At 39.7% G+C, this 25,508-nt stretch overlaps 1 protein-coding gene and 1 pseudogene across 1 annotated transcript; one reads left to right on the forward strand and one right to left on the reverse strand.

The window, feature by feature from the left end:
• Nucleotides 1-425: 425 nt before the first annotated feature.
• LOC125929158 (olfactory receptor 502-like) lies at nucleotides 426-14,664 on the forward strand (annotated as a pseudogene).
• An 8,142-nt stretch (nucleotides 14,665-22,806) lies between these two features.
• Nucleotides 22,807-23,796, reverse strand: LOC125929164 (olfactory receptor 10T2-like). The gene has a single exon (XM_049640104.1). It carries the CDS (start codon nucleotides 23,794-23,796, stop codon nucleotides 22,807-22,809), a length of 990 nt encoding a protein of 329 aa, XP_049496061.1.
• Between the last annotated feature and the right edge of the window lie 1,712 nt (nucleotides 23,797-25,508).

Below are 25,508 nucleotides of genomic sequence, written 5' to 3' on the forward strand. Positions count from 1 at the left end.
AGTGGCCATTCCTAGTCAATTTTTGCCATTTTAAGTAACTTACAGCAGGTAAATATATGGCTTTTCATTCTGGTTAGAGGAGAAAATTTCCAGGCTATAGAGGGCATAGACTGAAACAGAAGTTTGATTTGGCAATTGAAGTAGTCCATGATTTTGCAAATGCTATATCTGATCACAAGCAGGTTACCCTGACACTAAGAAACCAGACTTCTATTTTGAGATTCCCTAGGACTGCACCCCTATGTAGTGACCAAGAGGGCTGGAGAAAGGGACAAAGCAAGAGTCAGCTGAACTACTTCCTGTTCTGTCACATCTCATGTTTGGTTCCAGTTCAAATGATAATCAGTGTCCTTTTTATCAAGAATTGTTTTTTTCTAAGGATTTCTCATTCCCAAATGAGCCAATTACAGGAATTAAATATCTGGATGTGGGAAAAGCTAGGCCTCCTAAAGGCTGTTCTTGCAGAAATGCAGGTGACATTGTACATCTTGTCCGAGCAAATGCCTAGCAGGGGGAAGGTGAGGAGAGAAGCCAATACTGACAGAGCTGAGGAAAAGTGGGCCATGGCACTTTTGAGCCAGAACTTACACTGTGCCCCATTCTTCAGCCCAACTGGGAAAGAAGTTCTAGATCTAAGACTAGCGGATAGTCTCCAGTGAGATTCTGAAGGGGAAGGCATCTTGAAGAATCTCAGTCATGAGATTTCATTGCAGTTTTTAGGAAGGACTCGTATTAAAGGAAGGTGCACATATGATTCATGCATTCAGCTGGGGACAAACTTTAAGAAAGAGCATTGTCTGGGTAGGCAAGAATCTTGGTAACATTTGGATCTAAGGGTGGTGACTAGTACGGGCATCAGAGGCATAACTCAAAACCGTTCATATTTTTTGTTCTACCACAACCAGGAATCATACAGGTTTGTCGATTCTTTCACTGAACTGTGAATCAGTGGGTGCTCTGACTTAGTATGTTTGCCTCGGAGTAGCGTTGCACTTGGTTTGAGGCTTAAGTATACATTTAGATTTTCCTTGGTGGAAAGTCCCCATGTTAATAGGCTGGAGTAAGTTAAGCAACTGGGAGCGTTCACTTATAATTCTGTCCTACTGTTACCAAAAATTTAAATAGGTCTGGAAGAAATGTGGGTGTTATCATCTGAGTGGAAAAAGTGCAGCTTTCAGAGTAAAGAAAGGCTTCTTCACTCTTATATTTACTATCTTTGTGAGTCATGCCCGTGCTGCGACTTCCCATCAGTTTGGCTTGTTTGGCCTTTTTACGATCTGAGGAAAGAGACACGGTGGGCAGTGATTCTACTGGGGGTATTGCAATTCAGGTGCCTGACTGATGACATCCGCCTGTGGCCAATTTGAGTGATATCAACATATTGACCTATAGGATTTGTTCAATAATGTGCTATCAAATAATTTTGCAATAAAATGAGAACCCTTGGAAATGACAATTAATTTGATATGTATTTTCCTTCAAATAGAAAAGCCTGCAGATGAGAGTAACTCAGGATTTTCGCAGTTTACTTTGTAAGCTCAAAATAAACAAGGTATGTTCCACAATATGAGAAATGAACCCCTTCTGTATTTACTACCCACAGACCCCACAGTGTGCAACAGAGAAAAAAGGAGTGGTATAAAGAAAATTTTTATTTGAGAAAATAATAAATAAACAACCGCTAACCAAAATTTCTAATATGGACTGTTACTCTTGTTTTATGTGCAACATTTTGGTTTTCTGCATTTGATAGACTCTGTAATTCAAACATTGTATCCCAGTTTCCAAGGCCACTGACACCAGCTCAGCTTAATTATTAGCAGCAAGAACTGCTTTCCTTTGAAGTACACTCAACAATCTTTCTCTTTGGTGCTGTCCCTGAGAAATGCCTTCCCTAAGAAAGCCTTGAGGTGTGTGACAGGGGAGCCAGAATACTTAGGGCCAGAGTTACCTGGTCCAAGTCAGGACAAGATTTGAGCCAGTTTGTTTTGGAATCTCAAAGAAGAAAGTTGGATAGACCCAGGAATGAGAAGTGGAAGATGTAGCTAAAAAAAATGTTTCAGATGGGAGAATTGTTGGGACTAAAGCCAGGATGGATACCTGAGAGATGAAGACAGTCTTAATAGCACTAGGGATCTTTACAGAGACATAATAAAAAAGTAGGTTTTCTGTTGAGTAAAATTCCTAACATCCAAGAGCTAGAGTCTGTGGGACTATATAAGACAAGAGGTGGATGATGGTCCAGTCAGCAAGCAGCAGTAAAAAAGGCTATGATTGCATGTGCCCTTGAACTCAAGTGAACCCTGGCCAGCAAGTTATTTTGGATTTCTTTAGACACCATGATTGCATAGTTCGTAAGGTGACCGATGGACATGCATTTCCCATAGGATACTCTGGCCAGGAGACAATCATCCCTGGTGAGTGGAGCACATAAGAAATGACATCTGTGTGAAGGTGCCCATAGTAACAATGGTTGTTCTCTGTAACAGGAGACTGTGCAGTAACCTGAGGGAAAGGCAGCGCCCCCTGCAGACTAAAATGTGCATAAGACAAGAGAAATTCCAACTTAATGGGTTTATCAGGATTGTCTCCTGTTTCCATGCAAGGATGATGACATTCAATGCTAAGAAAAACACAAAGAGGGACCTTTGATGTTCTTGATTTTTCTGGGAACTAATGGGGGAAGTGTTTCGGTCTGGTACACTGAATTTCTTCAGTCATTTTGTTTGTTCTTGAATTTTTTTCTTCTGGAGGGGAGAATGAGAAAATAACAGACATTAAGGGAAACAATGAGTGATTAGAAGGATTGAGATTAGATGTCAACAGCGATCCCTCACCACCCCTCCCGTATCGTTAGTGTGGATAAAGAACATTGAACATAAACTTTTAAAAAATGACATTTGCTCCCATGGATCTTCTCAGTCATATTTTCTTCACTCCTTCCTTGAATTAAGCACTAGAGGCTTGCATTCAGATAACACCCCACGTACATTACAGACCAATTGTAGCAATTGATTTCTGAAGAATAAAAATGTCCGGGTAAAGAGATGATCTAAAAATCTTCAATGGAAGGAATTCTGACGATAGATCATGGTTTGATCTTTACCTAAGAAGATATTAAAATAGCAGCTACCCAGCATAGTAAGTGCAAAAAAGTCACACACCAAGTTATACCATCATAAAATTTCAAATCCTAAAAACTTTTCAGAGAGAGAGATTTTTAAAAAGGTGTTAGAAAAGCATCAACACACCTCACAACGGCTATGCTGAAAACTGGAAGACAATACATTGGTTCAAAATGCTAATGCAAAAGTATTGCTCTCCAGCCAAGAATTCAGTAACTAGCCAAATTGTTACTCAGTTGTGAAAGATAGAATGTATTTTCAACCTCGAAAAAAAGAGGATATTAAGATATAACTGGCATGGGCACTGTTGACATCTTCATATGGTTTAAAGAGTGATGGTAAGATAAATAAAGATTGAATGAATCAGATAATAAGATGTTGGTATTTGGTACTCCAGCTGTGTCCTCCTCCCCTACGGATAGATACTCAAAGAGCTCACAGTAGAGTTCATTGCTGGACTAAACCATCACATCCATTTCTTTCTGCTCTTTGCAATACCAATTTATGTGAAAAATGTCCCATATTGACCAATTGAATTCCTAGAACTGTAACATTAAATAGCTAATTCATTGTTTCAAAGCTATTGTTGCATACTCAGCTCTATTGTCTCCAGCCGTTCTTTTTTTCAGAATTATTCTAGCTTATTCACAAGCACATGGAGTTAAATAAGAGGAACGTTTTGCTTCAGTCCATGTACTTACTTGTGCCCAATATGAAATTTCAAATTCCTTTTTTGTGCATCTCATATTGCTTTTGCATTTGCTGTTGTACTATTACTATATGTTTGGATATTCTTCCCCCAAGTACTTAAAGCTAAGTAAATGGACAAGCTTAAAAATACACTTTGCATGTAATTTGAAAAGAAAAACAAAAATTGAAATATTCATCTCCTTAATTGTAAGAGAACCCAGCTGAGAAAGGCAATTTGATAAATCAGGGCAGAATATGACATCTGTGAGGACAGAATATGAAGATGTCAGTAATTCTTTTAAGCATTTTATGGTGCAACAAAATGGTGAAAGATTCAGTAATCTTTTTGGCCATGGGTTATTTCTACAAAGGCTTTTTTTTTTTTTTGAGAGAGAGAGAGAGAATGAGAGCATGCTAGTGGGAAAGAGGGGCAGAGGAAGGGAGGGAGGAAAGAGAGAGAGGGAGAGAGAGAATCTTAAGCAGGCTCCATGCTCAGCGCAGAGCCCAATGCAGGGCTTCATTCCACACCCTGGGATCATGACCTGAGACGACATCAAGAGTTGGACGTTCAACTGACTGAGCCATTCAGGCGCCCCCAAAGGTAATATTTTTATGTGAGTTTTCAAATGCCTTCGTTAGCCTCATTTATGCTCTTCTAGCTTCACTGTAAGTCAGATTGTATTTGCTCGAAACCTAGATCCTACCATACCTAGAATCTTTCTCATCTCTTGTTTAGTCAGCATGCACACATTTGCCCAGAACGTGGCTGATGTAGGAGAGGATTTTCAAGCCTGTGTTGATTCCTGAATGAAACCCAACCGGGTGTCCCCTCTCAGTGGTGGGGCAAGCTTCAGATTCAGATGGTACTTACCAGTCATCCATAAAGTCGTTAACAGAGATTTTAGAGATTTTACTAGAAATGCTAGTTTTGGGGGCATCTGGGTGGCTCAGTTGTTTAAGTGTCCAACTCTGGATTTCGGCTCAGGTCATGATTTTATGGTTTGTGAGTTCGAGCCCCATATCTGGTTCTGGTATTCTGTCTCCCTCTCTCTACGCCTGCCCCACTTGCTCTCTCTAGCTCTATCTGAAAAAAAAAAAAAAAAAAAAGGCCAGTTTTGTTTAATTCCAAAGAGCCAGGTACTTTCAGGCCTCAAGAGAAGATGAATTTCTCTAGTATTTGTAATTTCTGTTTGAATACATACACATATATATGTCTCTTTCTATGTGTGTGTGTGTATATATATATGTGTATATATGTATATATATACACATATATATACATATATACACATACATATACATATATATACACACACACACATATACACACACACACATATACACATATATATATATATATGGAGAGAGAGAGAGAGTTAAGAATTAATGACATCCCCTGTTGGTCTAATGCCCCTGTTATCTGGGTAAGTGCTATGATTTGCAGATGTGTTACCTTGAACTGCTGGGGAGACAGAGATAGGCAGAGACTGTGTCTCACCTATGAGGCCTCTGGGACCAGTCTTCAGTTCTGTACCTCAACTTCAGTTCCGAATATAGGAGATGTAAATCCCTGAACTAATCCTCAGACACAGCTTATTTTCTAAAATTGACTATGAGCAAAGGCTGCCCTGCTCCCCGAGGAGTCATTAAAGCCATCTACTCTGAGCCATCTAATCCAAACCTAAAGTCTAGCTTCAGGAAAACAACTTCCTCATCAAAGGCAAGTTGTTGTTCTAATGAGCTTGAAAACTTATTTGCTTATAATTGCAATAAGTAGGCCTTGGTTTCAGATCAGAGCCAGCATCCTTGTAGGACTGAATAATAATGCTAATAAAAAATAAGAGTAGCATCATAGGTAGTAGTAGTAGCAATAAATTAATTCTAGTGCAAACATTCTTTCTTCCTTTGAGAGTGGAAACCAGTGAGTGACAGGCATCTGTTACAGCTAGAGCAGTGAGGGGGCCAGGGTCCTAGAAGCAGAACAATGCCCATTATAAACTGGGTTACTTCTGGCACGCCTGGCTGGCTCAGTAGGTAGAGCATGCAACTCTTGATCTCAGGGTTATAAGTCTGAGCTTCACACAGGGTGTAGATATTACTTAAAAATAAAATCTTAAGGGGTGCTTGGGTGGCTCAGTCGGTTAAATGTCCGACTTTGGCTCAGGTCATGATCTCGCAGCTAGTGAGTTCGAGCCCCGCGGGGGGCTCTGTGCTGACGACTCAGAGCCTGGAGCCTGCTTTGGATTCTGTCTCCCTCTCTCTCTGCCCCTCCCCAACTTGCTCAAGCACGCGCTCTCTTCTCTCTCTCTCAAAAATAAACATTAAAAAAATAAAATCTTGAAGAAATTAAGCTATTTGTATTAAATTGTAAGTGTTCTTTATAATTTGATACAAGGCCCTAATCAGATGTATGACATGCAAATATTTTCTCCTCTTCTGTGTGTTGTTTCTTCACTGATTGATAGACTCCTTTTAAGCACAAAAATTTTAACTTCAACGAAGCAAATTTACCTATTTTTTCTTTTGTTGCTCATGTTTTTGATATCATCCCTATGTGTCCATTACTAAATCCAAGATCATGAAAGATGGAAGGAGTGGACAATACAGGAGCGTGTATGTGTATTAACGTGAATGGCAGAGGTGTTCAGAATGTCAGTTGATGACTATATAAAAACTTTGGCCCAACTAAAAAAATGGCATAAGCTATAGAAATACAAATTTTAACTTCCAAGCTATTTAATTCAGCCTTGACTAAAGTTAGAGTTACAGTCAGAGGGCTCATATCACTAGCTGCAAACTTGAAAGATTAAGAAACTGAAGTTTTAAGTAACACAGACTTTGAGGTGAAAATGAACTGAACTAGCCATTACATCTTGCTGTATAGATATGAGTAAAATGTTGGAAAAATACTTTTTACATATACATAATTAAAGAAACTAAAGAACCATTTTGAGGGAGTAAGATTTGTATTTCTTAGCTAGAATAAAGTTGAGATGCTTATAGGATAGGGAAAGATAGGATATAATAGCCAAGGAGGGAGGCTGCCTGGGTGTTGAGTATCTGACTTTGGCTCAGGTCATGATCTCAGGGTTCGTGTTTGAGCCTGCATCAGGCTTGCTGCTGTTGCCCTGTCAGCACAAAGCCCACTTCGGATCTTCTGTCCCCGCCCCTCCCCCACTCACTCTTTCTCACAAAAATTTTTAAAAAATAGGCAGAGAAGGAAAGGTTAGAAGTTGAGGTCTCTGGGTGGGCAAAAACACATATTTTGAAACAATGCTGGGAGCATCTGACCACAGTAAGCTTAAGGTTCCTCTTTAGAATGTAACAGTCACTCCTTGGAGGATGGAAAAGAATGAAATCTTGCCATTTGCAACAATGTGGATGGAACTGGAGGGTATTATGCTAAGCAAAATAAGTCAGAGAAAGACAGATATCATATGACTTCACTCAGGTAGAATTTGAGAAACACAACAGATAACATAGTGGAAGGGAAAGAAAAATAAGATAAAAAGAGAGAGGGAGGCAACTCATGAGAGACTCTTAAATACAGAGAACAAACTGAGGGTTGCTGGAGGGGAGATGGATGGGGGATGGGTTAAATGGGTGATGGGCAATAAGGAGGGCACTTGTTGGGATAAGAACTGGGTATTACATGTAAGAGATGAATCACTGGGTTCTACTCCTGAAGCCAAGACTACACTGTATATTAATTAACTTAAATTCAAATAAAAAAATACTAAAAAAGAAAAAAAAAAAGAATGTACAGACAGCACCTACTCTCCCTCCCCTCCTCAGGTTCCCCTCAGGAGTTTGACAATCAAAATATCTAACCAAAATAACTAAACCATGAAACTCATGTTATACAAGGGACAGTATGACCACAGTCTGACTCCTCACACAGCGGAGTCAGGCCGATCAAGAATGGACAACCCAGCACCTAGAGTTATCAAGCCAATAAGGGTAGAACCTGAGAAGGAACAAGGGGGAAGGGAAGTGGGGGGCAGGGGGTAGCCCAGAACCTTATAAAGCAAAGACCCTTGCCTATAGTTGGGGGTATTCAGCTTCGAAAGCCCCCCTCTCTGCAAAGAGAGCTTTCGTACTATTCTTACTTTCTAATTTTATACTCTAATAAACTTTTGCCTGCTGCCATTTTGTTCTGTGTCCACCTCTTTGTGGGACCCAAGGAATTTAACAAAAATCCCCTACCCCTGGACAAACAGAGCAAGACTAACTCCATTTTGTGCTACACCCACCATCTCATGTATAACCCCCACATGACCTACTTATTGCTTAAGACACTCCCCCACCCTAGTCAAGCCGCTGAGCACACCCTTACTGGAAACCGGCTCATATAGGAATGCGGAACCCCTAACCACCAAAGAATGTAAACCCCACCTTTTGCCCGCCAAACTTGCGTACCAATTCTGACCAGAGTGATAGGCTAGTTCAAATAGTTACTATAGGGTAAATTGTAATTCAATTGGCCACCTGCGTGTGGACTGACATGACTGACATGACTGACTGACATGCAACTTTCTGTGTGTGTTACAATCCCATTGGCCACTGGCCCCTATAAAACTGCCAAGCCTCTTAACCTAGGGGTCCAAGTCCCTGCTCCGCTGTGTCAGGTATACTTGGGCTCAAGCTCGAGCTTGCAAATAAATCCTCCTGCGTTTGCATCGGTATTGGCTCCTTGGTGGTCTCTCGGATTCGAAATCGGGGGCATTACACTCTTCATTCTTTGAAGTGGCGAGACAACAAAACCCGGGTATTGAGGTAAAGGATCCTGCAACACTTGCTTTTAATAAACTTGCCTGTGAGATTCATTTTACCTCTACTTATTGATTGCTATGTATCTTTCAAACTTGACACCACCCCATTCTAATGCTTGTCAGCTGTGAGAAATTATTTTTGTGTTTTATCTTTGAAAAATATTGAACTAAATGTATTCTCTCTTGATATCCAATCCTTGATTACTCTGGTCTGACCTAGTTTTAATAAACTTAATGTTAATAATATCTGTAATAATTCTTAGACTTAGAAAAACCACTGTTTTTCTTCTTGTAACAATTATGTTCAAATTAAATAAGTAGGGAACATAGCAGTAAAGGTTCTGGTCATGAATTCCAATGTAGTGGGTGGGGGAGCCCCCATAACCACCAAGTAATTCTCTGGACGTTGACTGAGTGTCATACAATTCAACTCAATTCTGACACTATCTACCTGGAGGTAACATCAGATCCTACAGTTTAAGGGCTCAGTCCCACAAAACTACTGCCCTATTATCCAACTTCAGCTGCCAATACCAAGCACAGGTTATCATCTGTGCTTCTGACCCACCTGCTATAGATTAGAGGTTCCTACAACCCCTGCTTGGAGTTCAGACACCAGTCACAAGTTCAGGTTATTACCTGTACTTCTGTCTGACTGGCTCTAAATTAGAGGTTCCCACACCCCCACCTTGGGTTTGATCACTTTGCTATAGCACATCACAGAACTCAGAGGAACATTTTACTTATGAGATTACTGATGTATTATATAAGGATACAACTCAGGAACAGCCAGATGAAAGAGATGCATAGGGCAAGGGATGGGGAAAGGGTGCGGACCTTCCATGCTCTCTGAGCAGGCCATTCTCCCCAAATCTCTATGAGTTCACCAACCTGGAAGCTCTCCCGACCCCCTCCCTTTGGGGTTTTATGGAAGCTTCATTTCATAGGCATGATTGTTTATGGTGGCTGATTCAATATCTCGCCCTCTCTCCTCCCCAGAAGTCAGGGGGTAGAACTGAAAGTTTCGGTTCCATTCGTCCATCTAATCACAGGGTTCATTCTGAGGGCAATGAGCGCTAATCCCTACTTGATCCAAAAGTCACCTCATTAACATAACAAAAGGCACTTGGTTGCTCTCACCATTTAGGAAATTCTGAAGGTTTTAGGAGCTCTGCTAGAAACCAAAACTAAGACCAAATATGTGTATATATATATATATATATATTTCTTATTATTCATCACAATATCACAAACAAAACACAGAAATCCTAATTATTCTTTAGGAAACCCTCTGATTTACAGACACTGATGAATCTCAACCGTGAAGTAGTTTAAAGAGTCCAAAGTGGTTTCCTACTGGGAGTGGGAATTTGGATTTGTAAAGAACTGGTCAGTGGGCCATTGTTTTCTTTATGAGCCATTTTAACTAAGCGCATGTAATTATGTGAAAGTACAAAAAATGAATATTAAATTCTTTTAATAAATAACTCCCTCTGGCTGCTGTATGGAAGGCCAGATGTGCATATAGGAAAATCAATAAGGACAGCTAGTGTAGTGTTGAGATCCAAAGGGAGTGGACACATTCGATAGGAATTTAGGAGGTAAAATCAACAGGAGGTGCCCACTAATGAACACAGGACAGGATATGAGGGTCCTGAGTTCTGGCCTGTAGGTCCCGCCAGTTTTAGGGAATTGGACAGAGTGTCAAGGGTAGAGAGAAAAATGTAAATCGAGGACTAGCTGGGAACCAGTGGTCATCATTGAGGCACTCAAGTCTTGAAGTTCACTAGATGACAGTCCTATTAAGAGTGCACATTTTAGCATTTGGTCTGACCTGGATTTTGAACCTGGGTTTAGTTTTACCATTTGAGCACATTTGGACAAGTGGCTTAATTTAAACCTCAGTTCTCTCTTGGTGAAGTTGAAATAATGCAAATACTTGGTTTACTAAATTATCATGAGGATTAAATGAGAAGAGGTAAGTAAAAAGTCAAGCACAGTGCTTGGCAAGGAGTTAAGTCTGGATGAAAGTTGGTTAGTATTATTACTGGAAACCCATCAAGGTGCATCAGGAGAGCGAGATAGGACTTTCTCCAGTTAGGATTAGCAAGAGAATTAGAATGAGTCTCAGGTTGAAGACAGCTGTTTCTACCACTGTTCTTCTAGTCAGATAAGCCACTAGCCAGCTCTTTGAGGCATGCAGGCTAAATCCAATCTGGAAGTCATCCCAAACATCATCTTACTTCACAGCTCCCTGTGTATACAATTTTAAAAGATACTCATTTCATACTTTTTGCTAGAAAAAAAATGTATACATGTCTTTAAAATTGTGTTATTTAAAATTCAACTTTATATGGCATTCCATCCCAAATTACCCTGGGTAGCTAATGGAGTGCCTTACCTACATCACTATAAAATGCTTACAAAATGAACACATGTTGAATGAATGGAGCTAAAGTTATATTTTATATTTTTTAGTATTCCTTAACCTGAAATATCAAAGTAAACTTAGAGCCAATATTTAGCCAGGAGATTATTTATTATATTACACTCCCAGTAATTATCAAATGAAAGTGCACCAATACCTAGATGAAAAGAAAAAAAATAAAGAGATCATTTGAGAACTGACAGAACCTTTAAAGATTAGCTGTGTCTGTGTGAAGGGAACTGCTCAATATTCACTGGAGAATGTGATAATGACCCTGGTGCTTGTGAATTCACATCTGAAACTTCAGAATCTTCTGAGAGATTTATCCCCAAAGACAAACAACAATATAAGATAGCATGGCTGCTAAATAACAATGACTTTGAATTTATTGCTCTAGGATGAATGAATTCTTATTTCAAGAGGTGAGGTTTTGGCTTTTACAGCTTAATACTATTTTCTAAAATTGTATCATTGTGGAGAAACAGGGCAGATGTAACCCAGCAGTCAGCTAACAAGTGACCTGAGCTGAATTAACCTAAATTTCTGCGGTCTATTTAGTGCATATAAACAGGCATACTTCAAGGTACCGGGATTCGTCATTTATCCACTCATAAGACCAGAAACTCACAAGGTCTTTTTATGCTATCCAAACTTGGAACTCAGCCATAATGCTAGTAAATTCACTAGCTTTGTGATGCTTTGTGGACTTACTGTTTGTAAATATCTCATGGAAAGATTTCCTTTGTTTATTGTTCTGAATGCTTTAGCTTACAGGAAAACAGATACTTTGGACAAAGTCTAGAATATAAAACCAGAAAGCAATGGAGATGAGGTTCAACCTGACCACCTGCTGGGCAGACCTGGGTAAACTTCTTAACTTTTTAGGCTGGAACTTTATTCAGGTGTACGCTATGTCAAAAATAAAATTATTTCATTCTATAATTCTCCAGTGAGAAAACATTGCTACATCAGAAAACGATTTGATTTGTTTGAATAAATGTAGTTTAATTATGTCCTAGATATTAATCATCTATATTGCATAGTAATTAGGCTGATATATCAATCTACTTGGTAAAACAATATTTTAATGGTGAATATTACATGTAGAAATTTACAATAGATGACTTCATTTATAACCTTAACTTGAAATTCCCTTCTATTTCTTATTTGTCCTATCAAGAAAATTGTATTTCTCCTTTTAAAAAATGGTCTTGTTTGGGGGTGCCTAAGTAGCTCAGTCGGTTAAGTGTCTGACTCCTGATTTCAGCTCAGGTCATGATCTCACAGTTCGGTTCATGAGTTCAAGCCCTTATTGGGCTCTGTGCTGACAGTGCTTGGATTCTCTCTCCCTCTCTCTCTCTGCCCCTCCCCTGCTTACTCGCACGCGTGCGCGCATTCTCTCCCTCTCAAAATAAATAAATGTTTAAAAAAATGGTCTTGTTTTACTGGCACTGTAAACTTTGTGATTTACTAGTACTTTTTTTATACGATAAATAGGCCTATATCTACATATTATTATCGTTTCTGTTATGCTTACCATTCCTTTTGTTCTTTTCATAAATCTTACGTTTTTTTTTTATCTTGAGCTTTAAAGCTACTTTAAATAGATTTTATAAATATATAATATAAAGACAAAAGAGTGTACCCTGTTTGAAGTTTCCCTAGTATTTCTGCTGAAAACTATTCTTAAGATATAGAATACTCATATAAATATATAAACTTTTGACTCTAAAGTCATATATAAAGTGTATACATTTTGTACTATAAAATAAAAAAAGTCCAAACTTAGCTTCAATATTAACTTTGTTATTGAATTTTTTAAAATGTTTATTTATGTATTTGAGATAAAGAGGCGTGAGAGAATGTAAGCATGAGTGGGGACAGTGAGAAAGAGAGAGAGAGAGAGAGAGTGAGTAAGAATCCCAAGCAGGCTCTGAGATGTCAGCACAGAGCCTGGTGGTGGGCTCGAACCCATGAACTGTGAAAACATAACCTGAGTGGAAATCAAAAGTTGGATGCTTAACCAACTGAGCCACCCAGGCGCCCTGAATATTTACCTGTTTATAATAACCTCTTGGTGTCTTAACAAAAATGAAACCATCAAATTTGTAACTTCTGTAATGTTTTCATCAGAGCTTCAGTTCGGTAGCAGCTCTGTGGCCTCGTGGATTCCCTGGGGGATGGGAACCACACTGCAATGACAGGGCTCATTTTATTGGGCCTAACTGATAACCTGTCTTCTGAGCCATCCTCTTCATAACCATCCTTTGCATCTACCTGGCGATCATATCTGGCAACCTCAGTACAATCATTCTTATCAGACTCGCCTCTCAGCTCCACCACCTTAGGTAGTTTTTTCTGAGCTGCCTGCCCTTGGCTGATATAGGCTCTTCATCTTCTGTCACACCTCATATGCTTGTAAACTTCCTATTGGAGAGACATACAATCTCCTATCTTGGATGTGCTGTCCAGGTGAGTTCAGCTGTTTTCTTTGGGTCAAGTGAGTGCCTCCTTCTGGCTGCCATGACGTATGATCACTTCATGGCCATCTGTGACCCGCTGCTTTATTCAACCAAAATGTCTACACAGGTGTGTGTTCACTTACTCACAGTGGCTTGTGTAGGTAGTTTTCTCAATGCTTCTCTTCTATTTGCTTCTCTTTTTTTACTCTTCTGTGGAACAAATCAAGTCCATCACTTTCTCTGTGATTTTGCTCCTTTAGTTAAACTCTCACACTCTGGTATCAGCACCTCCGCAAGTGTCCCCTCGTAGACGGCTGGGTCCATTGTTGTGGTCACGGTGTGTCAGAGCTGCCTCCTACATCTGTATCCTCATCACCATCCTGAAGATGTGCTCCACCAAGGGACGCCACAAGGCCTTTTCCACTTGTACATCCCACCTCACAGCGGTCACTCTGTGCTATAGGACGAACATGCTCATTTATGTGATGCCCAAGTCCAGCTACTCAACAGATCAGAACAAGGTGGTGTCTGTGTTCTACATGGTGGTGATCCCCATATTGAACCCCCTCATCTACAGCCTCAGGAAGAGTGAGATGAAGGCAGCTCTGAAGAGAGAGCTTGGCAAAGCTTATTTTATGATACTTGATATAATTATATGCTGTAAATATAATAATAAAAAGGATAGAGAGTGTTTGTGGTCTAAATATATCAGTCCGTATGTCAGCCAGCATGGAGCTTTTTAGTCAAGTAAAATTTGTAAATCAGAGGCTTATAGTGAGTTACCTTTAACAAAATTAATTTAAATCTAAGTGATAAGCACAAATTGGTTCACATGAAAACATAATCAACTGAAAATCCTTCATAACTTGTATTCATATTTCTTCAAAAGTTGTTCTCTGCATTAGTTAAGGTTATTGTACCTCTGAACCTTTAAGACTATGTCCATTTCAATCACAGCTTATCTTGAAATGAGCGTGATAATTACTAGGACTGAGTATATTCTGAGGGGAAATGACTAAGGGGAACCAGACAGTAAAACAACTGGAAACATTTTTGCAGTAAGGTTATCTGCTGGGGACGGGCTCTGTGGACCCATAAATGCTGGCCTGTTTGGGGACCCTGGCTCCAGCCTAGCTGCAGAGGGCCTCATAAAAGAACAGGACGAGATGTCCCAGCCTAACCTGTGAATGCCTCTGTCAGGTCAAACAGGTGACTTCTCTGTGGGAGTGAGTGTGATTCCTGAACTCCTCAGAGACTGAGTAAACAAACAACTCTTAGAGTGACGTGTTCATGGAGAGACTCACATCCTGTGAAGGAAGCTGGAGGGGACTGGGTTGTGTTTCTCCCCCATAAAGCTTAACTTTCCTTTATGTGCTGACCACTATCATGCTTATTTCTCTTTCCTAGCCCTCTCTTTAATGTTTTAGACAAAAATATTTTTGTCTAATAAAAGCCGAGCACAGCTTATCTCAAACTAAAGTATTATTTCCCACCCCAAATTGCTCCCTCCGATATTCTGTAACCCAGTAAGAGGTACCTCATTCAATCAGTTTATGGAGTCCAAACCCCAAAAAGAAATTGAATTCTTTCCCCGCCTTCACATTCCTACATCCGATCACAAAGTGTGATACATTCAGAGTCCAATATTTACTTCCTACGTCTTTTCATTTCTGTTGTCAGCAATTCTATTCCAAACTACTACCTCACACATTTATTGTACAGTAGAACTACTGTGATAGCTTACTTTTACTAGGCTATGGCGATCAGTTGTTTGGTCAAACACCAGTCTATGTGTGGCTGTGAAGGTATTTTTAGATGTTAGTAATATTTAATCAGTAGAATTTGAGTAAAGTACATTACCCTCCAAGGGTAATTCAATTAGTTGTCCAATTAGGGTTGTTCAATTAGTTGAAAGCCTGAAGAGAAAAAAACTGAGGTCCTCTGAAAAAGAAGGATAATACCTTTGGACTCAAGACTGCAACATCAACTCTTATGGAATTTCCAGTCTGCTTGGACTGCCCTGTGGATTTTGAAACTGCTGATTGTAACAACTGTGCGAACCACTTCCTTAAAATCTTTCTCTCTCTCTGTATGTGTACTTACATACTCATATATATTTTTTTACTGGTTCTGTATCTTTGGTGAATCCTGACTAATACAACCCTAACTAGCTTTCCTCTACCATCTTTTACTCTCTTCCAATTCATTCTCCATACAACAACCATGACCATAAACCTAAAGAGATTACTTCTTTAATTAATATCCCCCAGAGAGCTTAGAAAAGAGGCAAAATTTATCCGTTTAATTTTAATTCCAGTTTGGTTAACATACAGTGTTATATTAGTTTCAGGTGTTCAATATGGTGATTCAATTCTTCCATCCATCACCCAGTGCTCATCATGACAAATACACTCCTTAATCCCCCTCACCTATTTCACCCATCCCCCACCCATCTTCCTTCTTGTAACCATTAGATTGTTCTCTATAACTGAGGCTGTTTCTTGCTTTGTCTCTATTTTTTCCTTTGCTCCTTTGTTTTGTTTCTTAAATTCCACATATGAGTGAAGTCATATGGTAGTTGTCTTTCTCTGATTGACTTATTTCACTTAGCATTATACTCTCTAGCTCTATACATTTTGCAAATGGCAAGATTTCATTCTTCTTTATGGCTGAAAAATATTCCATTGTATATATATGCCACCTCGTCTTTGTCGTTTCATCTATCCATGGACACTTGGGCTGCTTCCATAATTTGGCTATTGTAAATAATACTACTGTAAACATAGGGTTGCATGTATCTCTTTGAATTAGTGTATATTTGGGTAAATATTCAGTAGTGCAATTACTGGATCATAGGGTAGTTCTATTTTTAACGTTTTGAGGAACCTCCATACTGTTCTCCAGAGTGGCTGCACCAGTTTGCATTCCCACCAACAGTGCAAGAGGGTTGTCCTTTCTTCACATCCTCACTACTACCTGTTGTTTCTTTGTGTTTTTGGTTTTAGCCATCCTGACAGGTATGAGGTGATATCTCACTGTGGTTTTCATTTGCATTTACCTGATGATGAGTGATGTTGAGTATCTTTGCATGTGTCTATTGGTCATCTGGATGTCTTCTTTGGAAAAATATCTGTTCATGTCTTCTTCCCATTTTTAAATTGGATTATTTGTTGTTTGGGTGTTGAGTGTTATAAATTCTTTATACATTTTGGATACTAACCCTTTACTAGATATGTTATTTGCAAATATATTCCCACATTCAGTAGGTTGCCTTTAAGTTTTATTGATTGTTTCCTTCATTGTGCAGAAGCTTTTTATTTTGATGAAGTCCCAATAATTTATTTTTGCTTTTGTTTCTCTTGCCTTAGGAGACATATCTAGAAAAATGCTGCTACGGCTAATGTTAGAGACATTTCTGCCTGTGCTCTCTTCTAGGATTTTGATGGTTTCCTGTCTTGCATTTAGGTCTTTAATCCATTTTGAATTTATTTTTGTGTATGGTGTAAGTGGTCCAGTTTCATTCTTTTGCATGCAGCTGATCAGTTTTCTCAACACCATTTGTTAAAGAGACTATCTTTTTTCCATTGCATATTCTTTCCTGCTTTATCAAAAGATTAATTGACCATATAAGTGTGGGTTTATTTCTGGGTTTTCTATTCTGGTCTATTGATCTATGTGTCTATTTTTGTGCCAGTACCATACTGTTTTGATTACTGCAGCTTTGTACTATAACCCAAAGCCTGGAATTGTGATGCCTCTGGCCTTGCTTTGCTTTTTCAAGATTGCTTTGGATATTTGGGGTAGCCAAGTTTTTGTGGTTCCATATAAATTTTAGGATTTTTTTGTTCTAGTTCTGTGAAAAATGCTGCTGGTATTTTGATAGGGATTGCATTAAATGTGTAGATTGCTTTGGGTAGTGTAGACATTTTAACAGTATTTGTTCTTCCAACCCATGAGTATGGAATGTCTATTTGTGTTGTCTTCAGTTTCTTTCATCAGTGTTTTATAGTTTTTAGGGTACAGGTCTTTCACCTCTTTGGTTAGGTTTATTCTTAAGGTATCTTATTATTTTGGGTGCAATTGTAAATAATACTGTTTTCTTAATTTCTTTCTGCTGCTTCATTATTAGTGTATAGAAATGCAACAGATTTCTCCATATTGATTTTGTATCCTGTGACTTTACTGAATTAATTTATCAGTTCTAATGGTTTTTTGGTGGAATCTTTAGGGTTTTTCATATAAAGCATCATGTCATCTGCAGATAGTGAAAGTTGTATTTCTTCCTTACCAATTTGGATGCCTTTTATTTCCTTTTGTTGTCTGATTGCTCCGGCTAGGACTTCCAGTACTATGTTGAATGAAAGTGGTGAGAGTGGACATCTTTGTCTTGTTTCTGACCTTAAGGAAAAAGCTCTCATTCCCCCCCCCCCCACAACTGAGTATGATGCTCTGTATGGGCTTCATATATGACCCTTATTTTGTTGAGATATGTTTCCTCTACACCTACTTTGTTGAGGGCTATTATTCTAAATGAAGGCTGTACTTCATCAAATGCTTTTTCTTCATCTATTGAGATGATCATATGGTTTTTATCCTTTCTCTTATTGACGTGATCACATTGATTGATTTGCAAATACTGAACCACCCTTGCATCCCGGGAATAAATCCTACTTGACCCCTCGGTCTTCTTTTAAATCCTTAAACATGTGCATATTCTTTTTTCCTTTTAATGTTTATTTTATTTTTGAGAGAAAGAAAGAGACAGAGCATGAGTGAGAGAGGAGCAGAGAGAGAAGGAGACACAGAATTTGAAGCAGGCTCTGAACTGTCAGCACAGGGCCTGACATGGGGCTTGAAACCATGAGATCATGACCTGAGCCGAAGTTGGACGCTTAACTGTCTGAGCCATCTAGGTGCCTCAAATATGTCTATATTCTTTGCTGCCGCAGGACCCTCTTACATGCAGTGCCTCTACCTGAATTCATTTTTCCCCTCACCTTGGTAACACCTACTTATGCTATAGATACCAACTTGAATGTTGTTTCTTATCCTCTGAGAAGCCTCATTGAGGCTCCAGAACAAATTAACTATACCTGCAGAACTCTGTATATTTTCTTCAGAATACTCAGTGCACTTACAGTTACAGATTTAATATTTGTTTTCTCCACAATTCTGGAAGCTTTCCACAGATACTACAGTGTCTTTGCTCTTCCTCCATGCATCTAGTTTATACACAGACAGCCTAAATGCGTATTTGAAATGAGTGAATGAAAAATTAATAAGTGAATGGATGACTGAATGAGCTTTTGCTCTGACATGAACCGCTGACTCCACTGCCTTACAGTCTTGGCCACTGAGCTGCTGAATACGTCACACCGGCTCAAGTAAGTGAACGTCTGGGTCAGATCCTGCTACAGTCATGAGAGGCTTTTACACAAACTCATGCTCACCACAATTATGCCACTGCCTCCGCATTGTTTAACAGACTGGCAACTAGAATCTCATCCTAGTTTAGTAAAAGTTTTGTAATCGCCCTCCTCAGTCAAATGATGTCTCCCTCATGTATGTGCATGGCTGCAGAGTTAGAAGATCTAGAAATCAAATGTTAGCGAAAGAAGTAATACCAACTACAGCGGTATTTGCAGCAGGAGCTAACACGATGGGATTGTTTACTACACTCCAGGTACTGTTAGTGATTTACACGTATTCACCCAATTAATCCTCAGAATAACCTTATGAAGTCTTTTTTCTAACCTGTTTTTTTTATTTTTGTTTTTGTTTTTGTTTTTTTTACAGAGGCTGTAACTGAGGTGCATAAAGGTTAAGCAAAAGCTCAAGGTCACAAATATCCTCTAAATATTTTGCCTTCTTTTAAGGCATATACTCTCTGGAGGGCTGGAGTGAGGGGCTCCTTGAAACATCTTCACCGCTAGAGAACTTTTTCATCAGTCCCAGGTACATTCCTTTCCAGCCAACTCTTTCTGTTCAGAGTCCAGGGTAGACATTTCTGTGTTAGATATGTCAGGCTAGCTTGTATTAGACCAGCTTGTCATCACAACATAAATAAGAAGGTGGATAAATATCTTTAAATGTTTGAAAGCATAGACTTCTGGTTCTATTAAAGATGAAGTAGCTCCATTCCTCTCAGGGCCTCCCTCTTGTTGGCAAAAACAAAAACAAACAAACAAAAACAAAAACGGAAAAATCCCCCTAAACACTTACAGATAAAACAAATAAGCAAAGGAACTGAGTAACAAACAGCAGTGAGTCCCTGGGTTTCCTTCTATCCTGGACAGGATGCTACAGAAGCCTCCAGTCCAGAACCACCAAGAGACTCAGACAAAAAGGACGCTAAGAAAACCCAGGTTCTCCTAGCCAAAGTGGAAAAGAATGGCCTTAACAGAACAGAAAACCTTTTGGCAATACCTGCCCTACTCCAGACGAATACCTGTGGAAAATCATACCTGCTACCCACCTCCAGGTTTCGGTGGGGCCAAGCAGGTTGCTGATGTTCACCCCACCCACCCTCTGAATCCCCGGCCAGGGTAATGTCAGCGGAGTCCAGGGGCAAAATGAGCCTCCACTGTCACCTGGCAGCATGAGACTTAATGAGGGAGTGTGAGGTGACTGGTAATGGTATCTGCTCCTTGTGCCTCCAGCCCTACTTGGGAGTGCACCAGTGGGGAGCTGAGCTTTCCCCCATACCCTGCAACAATAAGGCAGAGTGAACCAGCTCTCTGCTCCCCTGCTTAGTAGCAGTGGAGCCCAAAAAAGAGCTGAGCTTACCTGGAGGCAAGGAGGCATGCGCCAGTGTCATACTCTCTGAGAAAGAGCCATCAGGGCTGAAGATGTCTTCATCATCAGGGATGAAGATCAGGGCTGAGATGGATCTCAGCCATGTGTGGGCAGGCAGCGTGAGTTGGCACTCCATTTTGCTAGAGTTGTGTCAGTAGTGCCCAGTAGGAAGCTGAACACACACACACTCACATGGTGCTTGCAGCTACACCTCAACAGGGCTGAAAAGGCGTTTCATATGCCTAGCTGCTGGAAGCCGAGCTATCCAACCAGCCTGATGGCAGAGCCCGGGCGGTGGACGGATCGGGACTGCATGGCGGCCCACTGACAGTGAAGCTTCTTGTACTCCTGCTTTTATGTAATGTGGCCTTAGCGTTGGTCGGGGCAGCCCCCCTACCAATGAAAGTACCTGGGGATTTGTCGGTTGGGGAATTGCCCACGACAGACCCCCCAGGAAAAGAACCATTGGGGAAAGAAAGAAGATTCCGCAGGGAAATTATGTGGCCCTACATCCAGCCCTTGCCACTCCCTATAAAGACTCCTCTACCTAAAGGAAGGATAGCCCCATATGTTTCCCAGCCAAGGAGGGGGACAAATGGGTTCAAAATCCCCTATCTGGCAACAAAGGAATGTATCCATGGATACAAGTTACTCCAGCCCCTAGGCCCACTTGGCCCCCAGGAGGCATTCCAGATGATAACTGGACCTGGTGGGTTAAGGTACAGAATGATTCATTAGTTCCTAGGTATACATTGTCTCTCTGGGAACGCATAAGGCGTGGGTCCCCAGGGCCCTCCTGGCTCCCTCCCGGCACCCCAAAGTGAATACTTTTGTCCCTTGTACTGCAAATGGTACAAAGGAACAATTGAGAAGTCATGTCCTTGTAAAACATTCCACTTGAGGTGTTGAAAGCTAGATGACCTTGAAAGGGCAGGAGGGAATGTTACAAGAAAATAACTATGTTGTTCCCTAATGGGTGACTACACAAAGGAACATTTTTAGAATTAGGTAATGCTGAGAAACATAGATAACACACGCTACAAGGAATTTGCTAACAAATATAATGCCATGCTTGCTACAACAAAGCGGCCAGTCTAACACACTGCTGTTGTCTGTATCCATTTATTTTATTTTATTTTCGCCAATGCTGTTCATCCTTCGGGAACCCCTGGACCTGCTGGGGCTGGACCCCGGCACCTAACCTACAGAACACCTAGCCCAGCCTTCCTTACACATGCTCAGAACACTAGCACTAGCCTACAGTTGGGCAAAACCATTTGACACAATCCTATTTTATAATAAAGTAGTATCTCATGTAATTTATTGAATGCTGTACTGAAAGTGAAAAACAGAATGGTTGTGAGTACAGAATGGTTTTGAGTGTTATCGGTTGTGTGTTCTCCTGTTGTAACTCCATGCCACCACCCAGTATCACAAGTGCCAGGAAAAGGTCAAAATTCAAAACTGAAGTATGGGTTCTATTGAATGAAAATTGCCTTCACACCAATGTAAAGTTAAAAAAAATTACACGCCAAAACTGTCGTAAGTTAGGGACCATCTGTACTAAAAGCAAAGAATTGGCAAATGTATTTACAACTGGCAAGATATAGCCTTCAGAAACGAAGGAGTAATAAAGACATTTCAGATGAAGGAAAGCTATGAAAATTTGCTCTGTTTAACAAAACTACCTTTGAGTGATTGCTAAAGTAAGTTCTCTAAACAGAAAATAAATGGTAAAAAAAAAAAAAAAAAGACCTGGGACCTCAGTATTTAAAAAATAACATACAACAGAATGAAAATAAAAAGGCAAATATCAATACATGTGAGACTCAGCTAAAGCAGTACTAAGAGGAAAATTCACAGCACTAAATGCTAAGCACTAAAAAAGAAAGGTCCTAGAATATATAAAATAATTTTTAAAGAGAAGAATAAAGTGGAGGATACTGATGGAAGTGTGGTACTGATGAAAGAATAGATGTATAAACCACTGAGGCTGAAGAGAACCCAGAGAAAGACCTATACAAGTGTGTTCAGCTGATTTTTTTAAAAGGTACAAAGGAATCCAGTGAAAGGAAGGGCTTTCAACAAATGGCTCTGGAGGAATGAGACATCCATGGAGGGCAGAAGCACCTCAACATAAAACCTCACAATTTATATAAGTATTAACTCAAAACACAATAAGGACCTAGATGTAAAATGTATAACGATAAACCTTAAGAATAGGAGAAAAGAGGAGAACATATTCAAAATGTACTAGTCAAAAAGTTCTTAGAAATGACACCAAAACAATAATCCATTAACAGATTCATTCAGCTCCTACTGTGAAAATACTGTGTCACAAAACATGTTTTGATTCACTGATGCATTCTTATATGTATATATGCATACACACATATTTACACATATTTTAAAACTATATATAGTTTGTACTAGAAAAAATGCTGGTGCCAGGATATATTAGGTAATTAGTTAATACTTCAAACGTTTTGTACACAAAGGGTTGATTTGATTAGAAATACTCCACTTTTCCACTTTTATTTATCAACAGTCTGTACATTTTTAATGTCTGGTGTTCTTCTATTCCCCATCTGAAGGATGAACCTATTTGTCTTGCCTAATACCTTCCTTAGGGCTGTCTGCATGTCTTTGTTTCTGAGACTGTAAACGATGGGGTTAAGCAGAGGTGTCAGCACTGTGTATGTGACCGCCATCAGCATGTCTTCACGGAATGAGTCCCTGTCCTTGGGCCTCAAATAGACAAAGCCAGCAAATCCATAGTGTATGCACACCACAGTGAGGTGGGAGGAGCAAGTGGAGAAGGCCTTATACTTCCCCTTGGCAGAAGGCATCTTCACAACTCTGGACACAATGAAGACATAGGACATCATAATGAAAACAAAGCTGCCCACCAACACGAAGGCAGAGAGCACAAAAATAGCCATTTCGTGATGGAAGGTGTAATCACAGGCAAGGCAGACCACAGGTGAGATGTCACAGAAGTAGTGCTCGATGATGTTGGAGTCACAGAAAGACAAGTTGAATACAGTGATGACGATGCACAGAGAAACCAGGAACCCAGCCATCCAAGAGGCCATGATGAACTGAAAGCAGATCTTATGGGTCATCAAGACCTTATAGCGCAGTGGGCTGTGAATGGCAGTGTAACGGTCGTAAGACATGGCAGCCATGATGAAGCAGTTATTGGCTCCCAAGCCAAAGAAGAAAAACATCTGTGTGGCACACTCAGGAACAGAGATGGCCTTGCTGTCTGACAGCAAGTCCACTAGCATGCGGGGGATGATTGCCATAGTGGTACAAGTTTCTGAAAAGGACAGGCCACAGAGGAAAAAATACATGGGGGTGTGAAGGTTGTGACTCAGCTTGATGGCCACTATTATGCACACATTTGCAGCTAGGATGGTCACATGGGAGAAGAAAATCATCACAAAGAGGAGACCCTGCAAGTCTGGGAAACTGGAAAACCCCCACAGAAGGAATGTGCTCGCTGTGGTATGATTGCCCATCATCCTAATGCAGGCAGCAACTTTCTTCCAAAGATGCAGAGCTTCTTGAGGTTAAGACTCTGAGATGGTTATAAAAACCTGCCACTGCACAGATCTCACCTAGACTTTAATCAGGGGAACTGGAGGAAGTTTCAGGCAACTCTTCATGGGAGAGTCTGAGAAAGGGATGCTAAATACACTGGATTGATGTCAAGTTCAGGAGTTAGAGTGATCAGAATGATTCTAGTATGAGAATCTGTATGAATAACTGAGGGTGGGCCCAAATATCTTCTTGGATCCTACTCACAAAACGCACTCTTATCTCTCTCTTTTCCAATCAGGATCTGAATGTAATCAGGAAAATAGGAATAAAATTGCTTTGTTCTCACCGACTGGATTTTGTGATGACACAGTTTCAAATACTTTTTGAGATCTACTGGTAACTTGGTAGTTTGGTGCGCTTAGTAAACTATTGATTCAATGAGCAATATAATTCAAAAATTTAAATTGTTTAAAATGAATATGTCATTTAAAAAATTTAAGGAGGTTAATGCAATACTTTTTCATCAGTACATCACCATGAACCAGCTCCAAAGGTGATAACTGTAGCAATGACTAGACCATAGAAATGAAGATAACATGTTGTAACTTCTGCTAGATTTCTATCCATAGCAGTATTCAGTTCACAAAGATTAAAAACAAAGAGATATACAATATTATTTGCTTTTTAATACATATCAATAATTTTAAAGTTCTTAAAAACTTCTCATTGAAGTTTTTTTCCATTGTGTATATACAATATAATGGAGTAGTTTGAACTTAACGCGATTTTGAAAGTACTGTCTCATTCTAGAATAGCATATTCTGGTCATAACATTCTAGTCAACTTTTGAGTTTTTAGCAAAACATCCAGGATATTTTCTAGCAGGTATAGTTGTTATGTGGTTTGCCCTGAACTGCAGATCTGAATAGAATCAGCTCAAATTTCTCAGATCAATTTGGGAAATCATATTTCTATTTAGATTTTTCATTAAACATCTGGTCTTATAACAGGTGAGGACAGAGAAGTGATAGGAAGACACTTGATAGAATTTTAATTAAAAAATTTTGTATTATTATGTTTATTTGTTTTGAAAGAGGTGGGGAGAGAGAGACAGACAGAAAGACAGACAGAGTACAAGCAGGGAGGGGGCAGAGAGAGAGGGAGACACAGAATTAGAAGCAAGCTCCAGGCTCTGAACTATCAGCGCAGAACCTGATGCAAGGCTCAAATCCACAAGCTGTGAGATCATGGCCTGAGCTGAAGTTAGACGCTTCACCCAGATGCTCCAAGAGAATTTTAATTTTAACTTCAGTCACTGTTAAAGGTGAAGGGAAAGAAAAATAGTAAAGTATCAGCAGTGGAAAATGAAGGAGTGTACAAGAGAAAGAAATAAACACTGTCTGGAAATTCTTCTATAGGGTTCACAAAGATTAAAAACAAAAGAAGACAAGAAGAAAACAAATATATTGTGAGTTGAAGAGTTGCTGTTTTCTATTTGCATTGTTGTTTGTAGGCAAAGAATACAAGAGGAGTCAGGCCAGGTAACCAGTACCTGCTTAATACTTATAATGTGCTGGGGTTAGATAGAGCTGTCTCACATAATCCTCACCAGTCTATATGGAATTCTCATTCTGATTTCTAAAAGATGAAACCAAAGCACAGAGTGGTTAAATGACTATAGAAGTCATGA

This window comes from Panthera uncia, chromosome D1, assembly GCF_023721935.1.
Source record: "Panthera uncia isolate 11264 chromosome D1, Puncia_PCG_1.0, whole genome shotgun sequence".
NCBI lineage: Eukaryota > Metazoa > Chordata > Mammalia > Carnivora > Felidae > Panthera > Panthera uncia.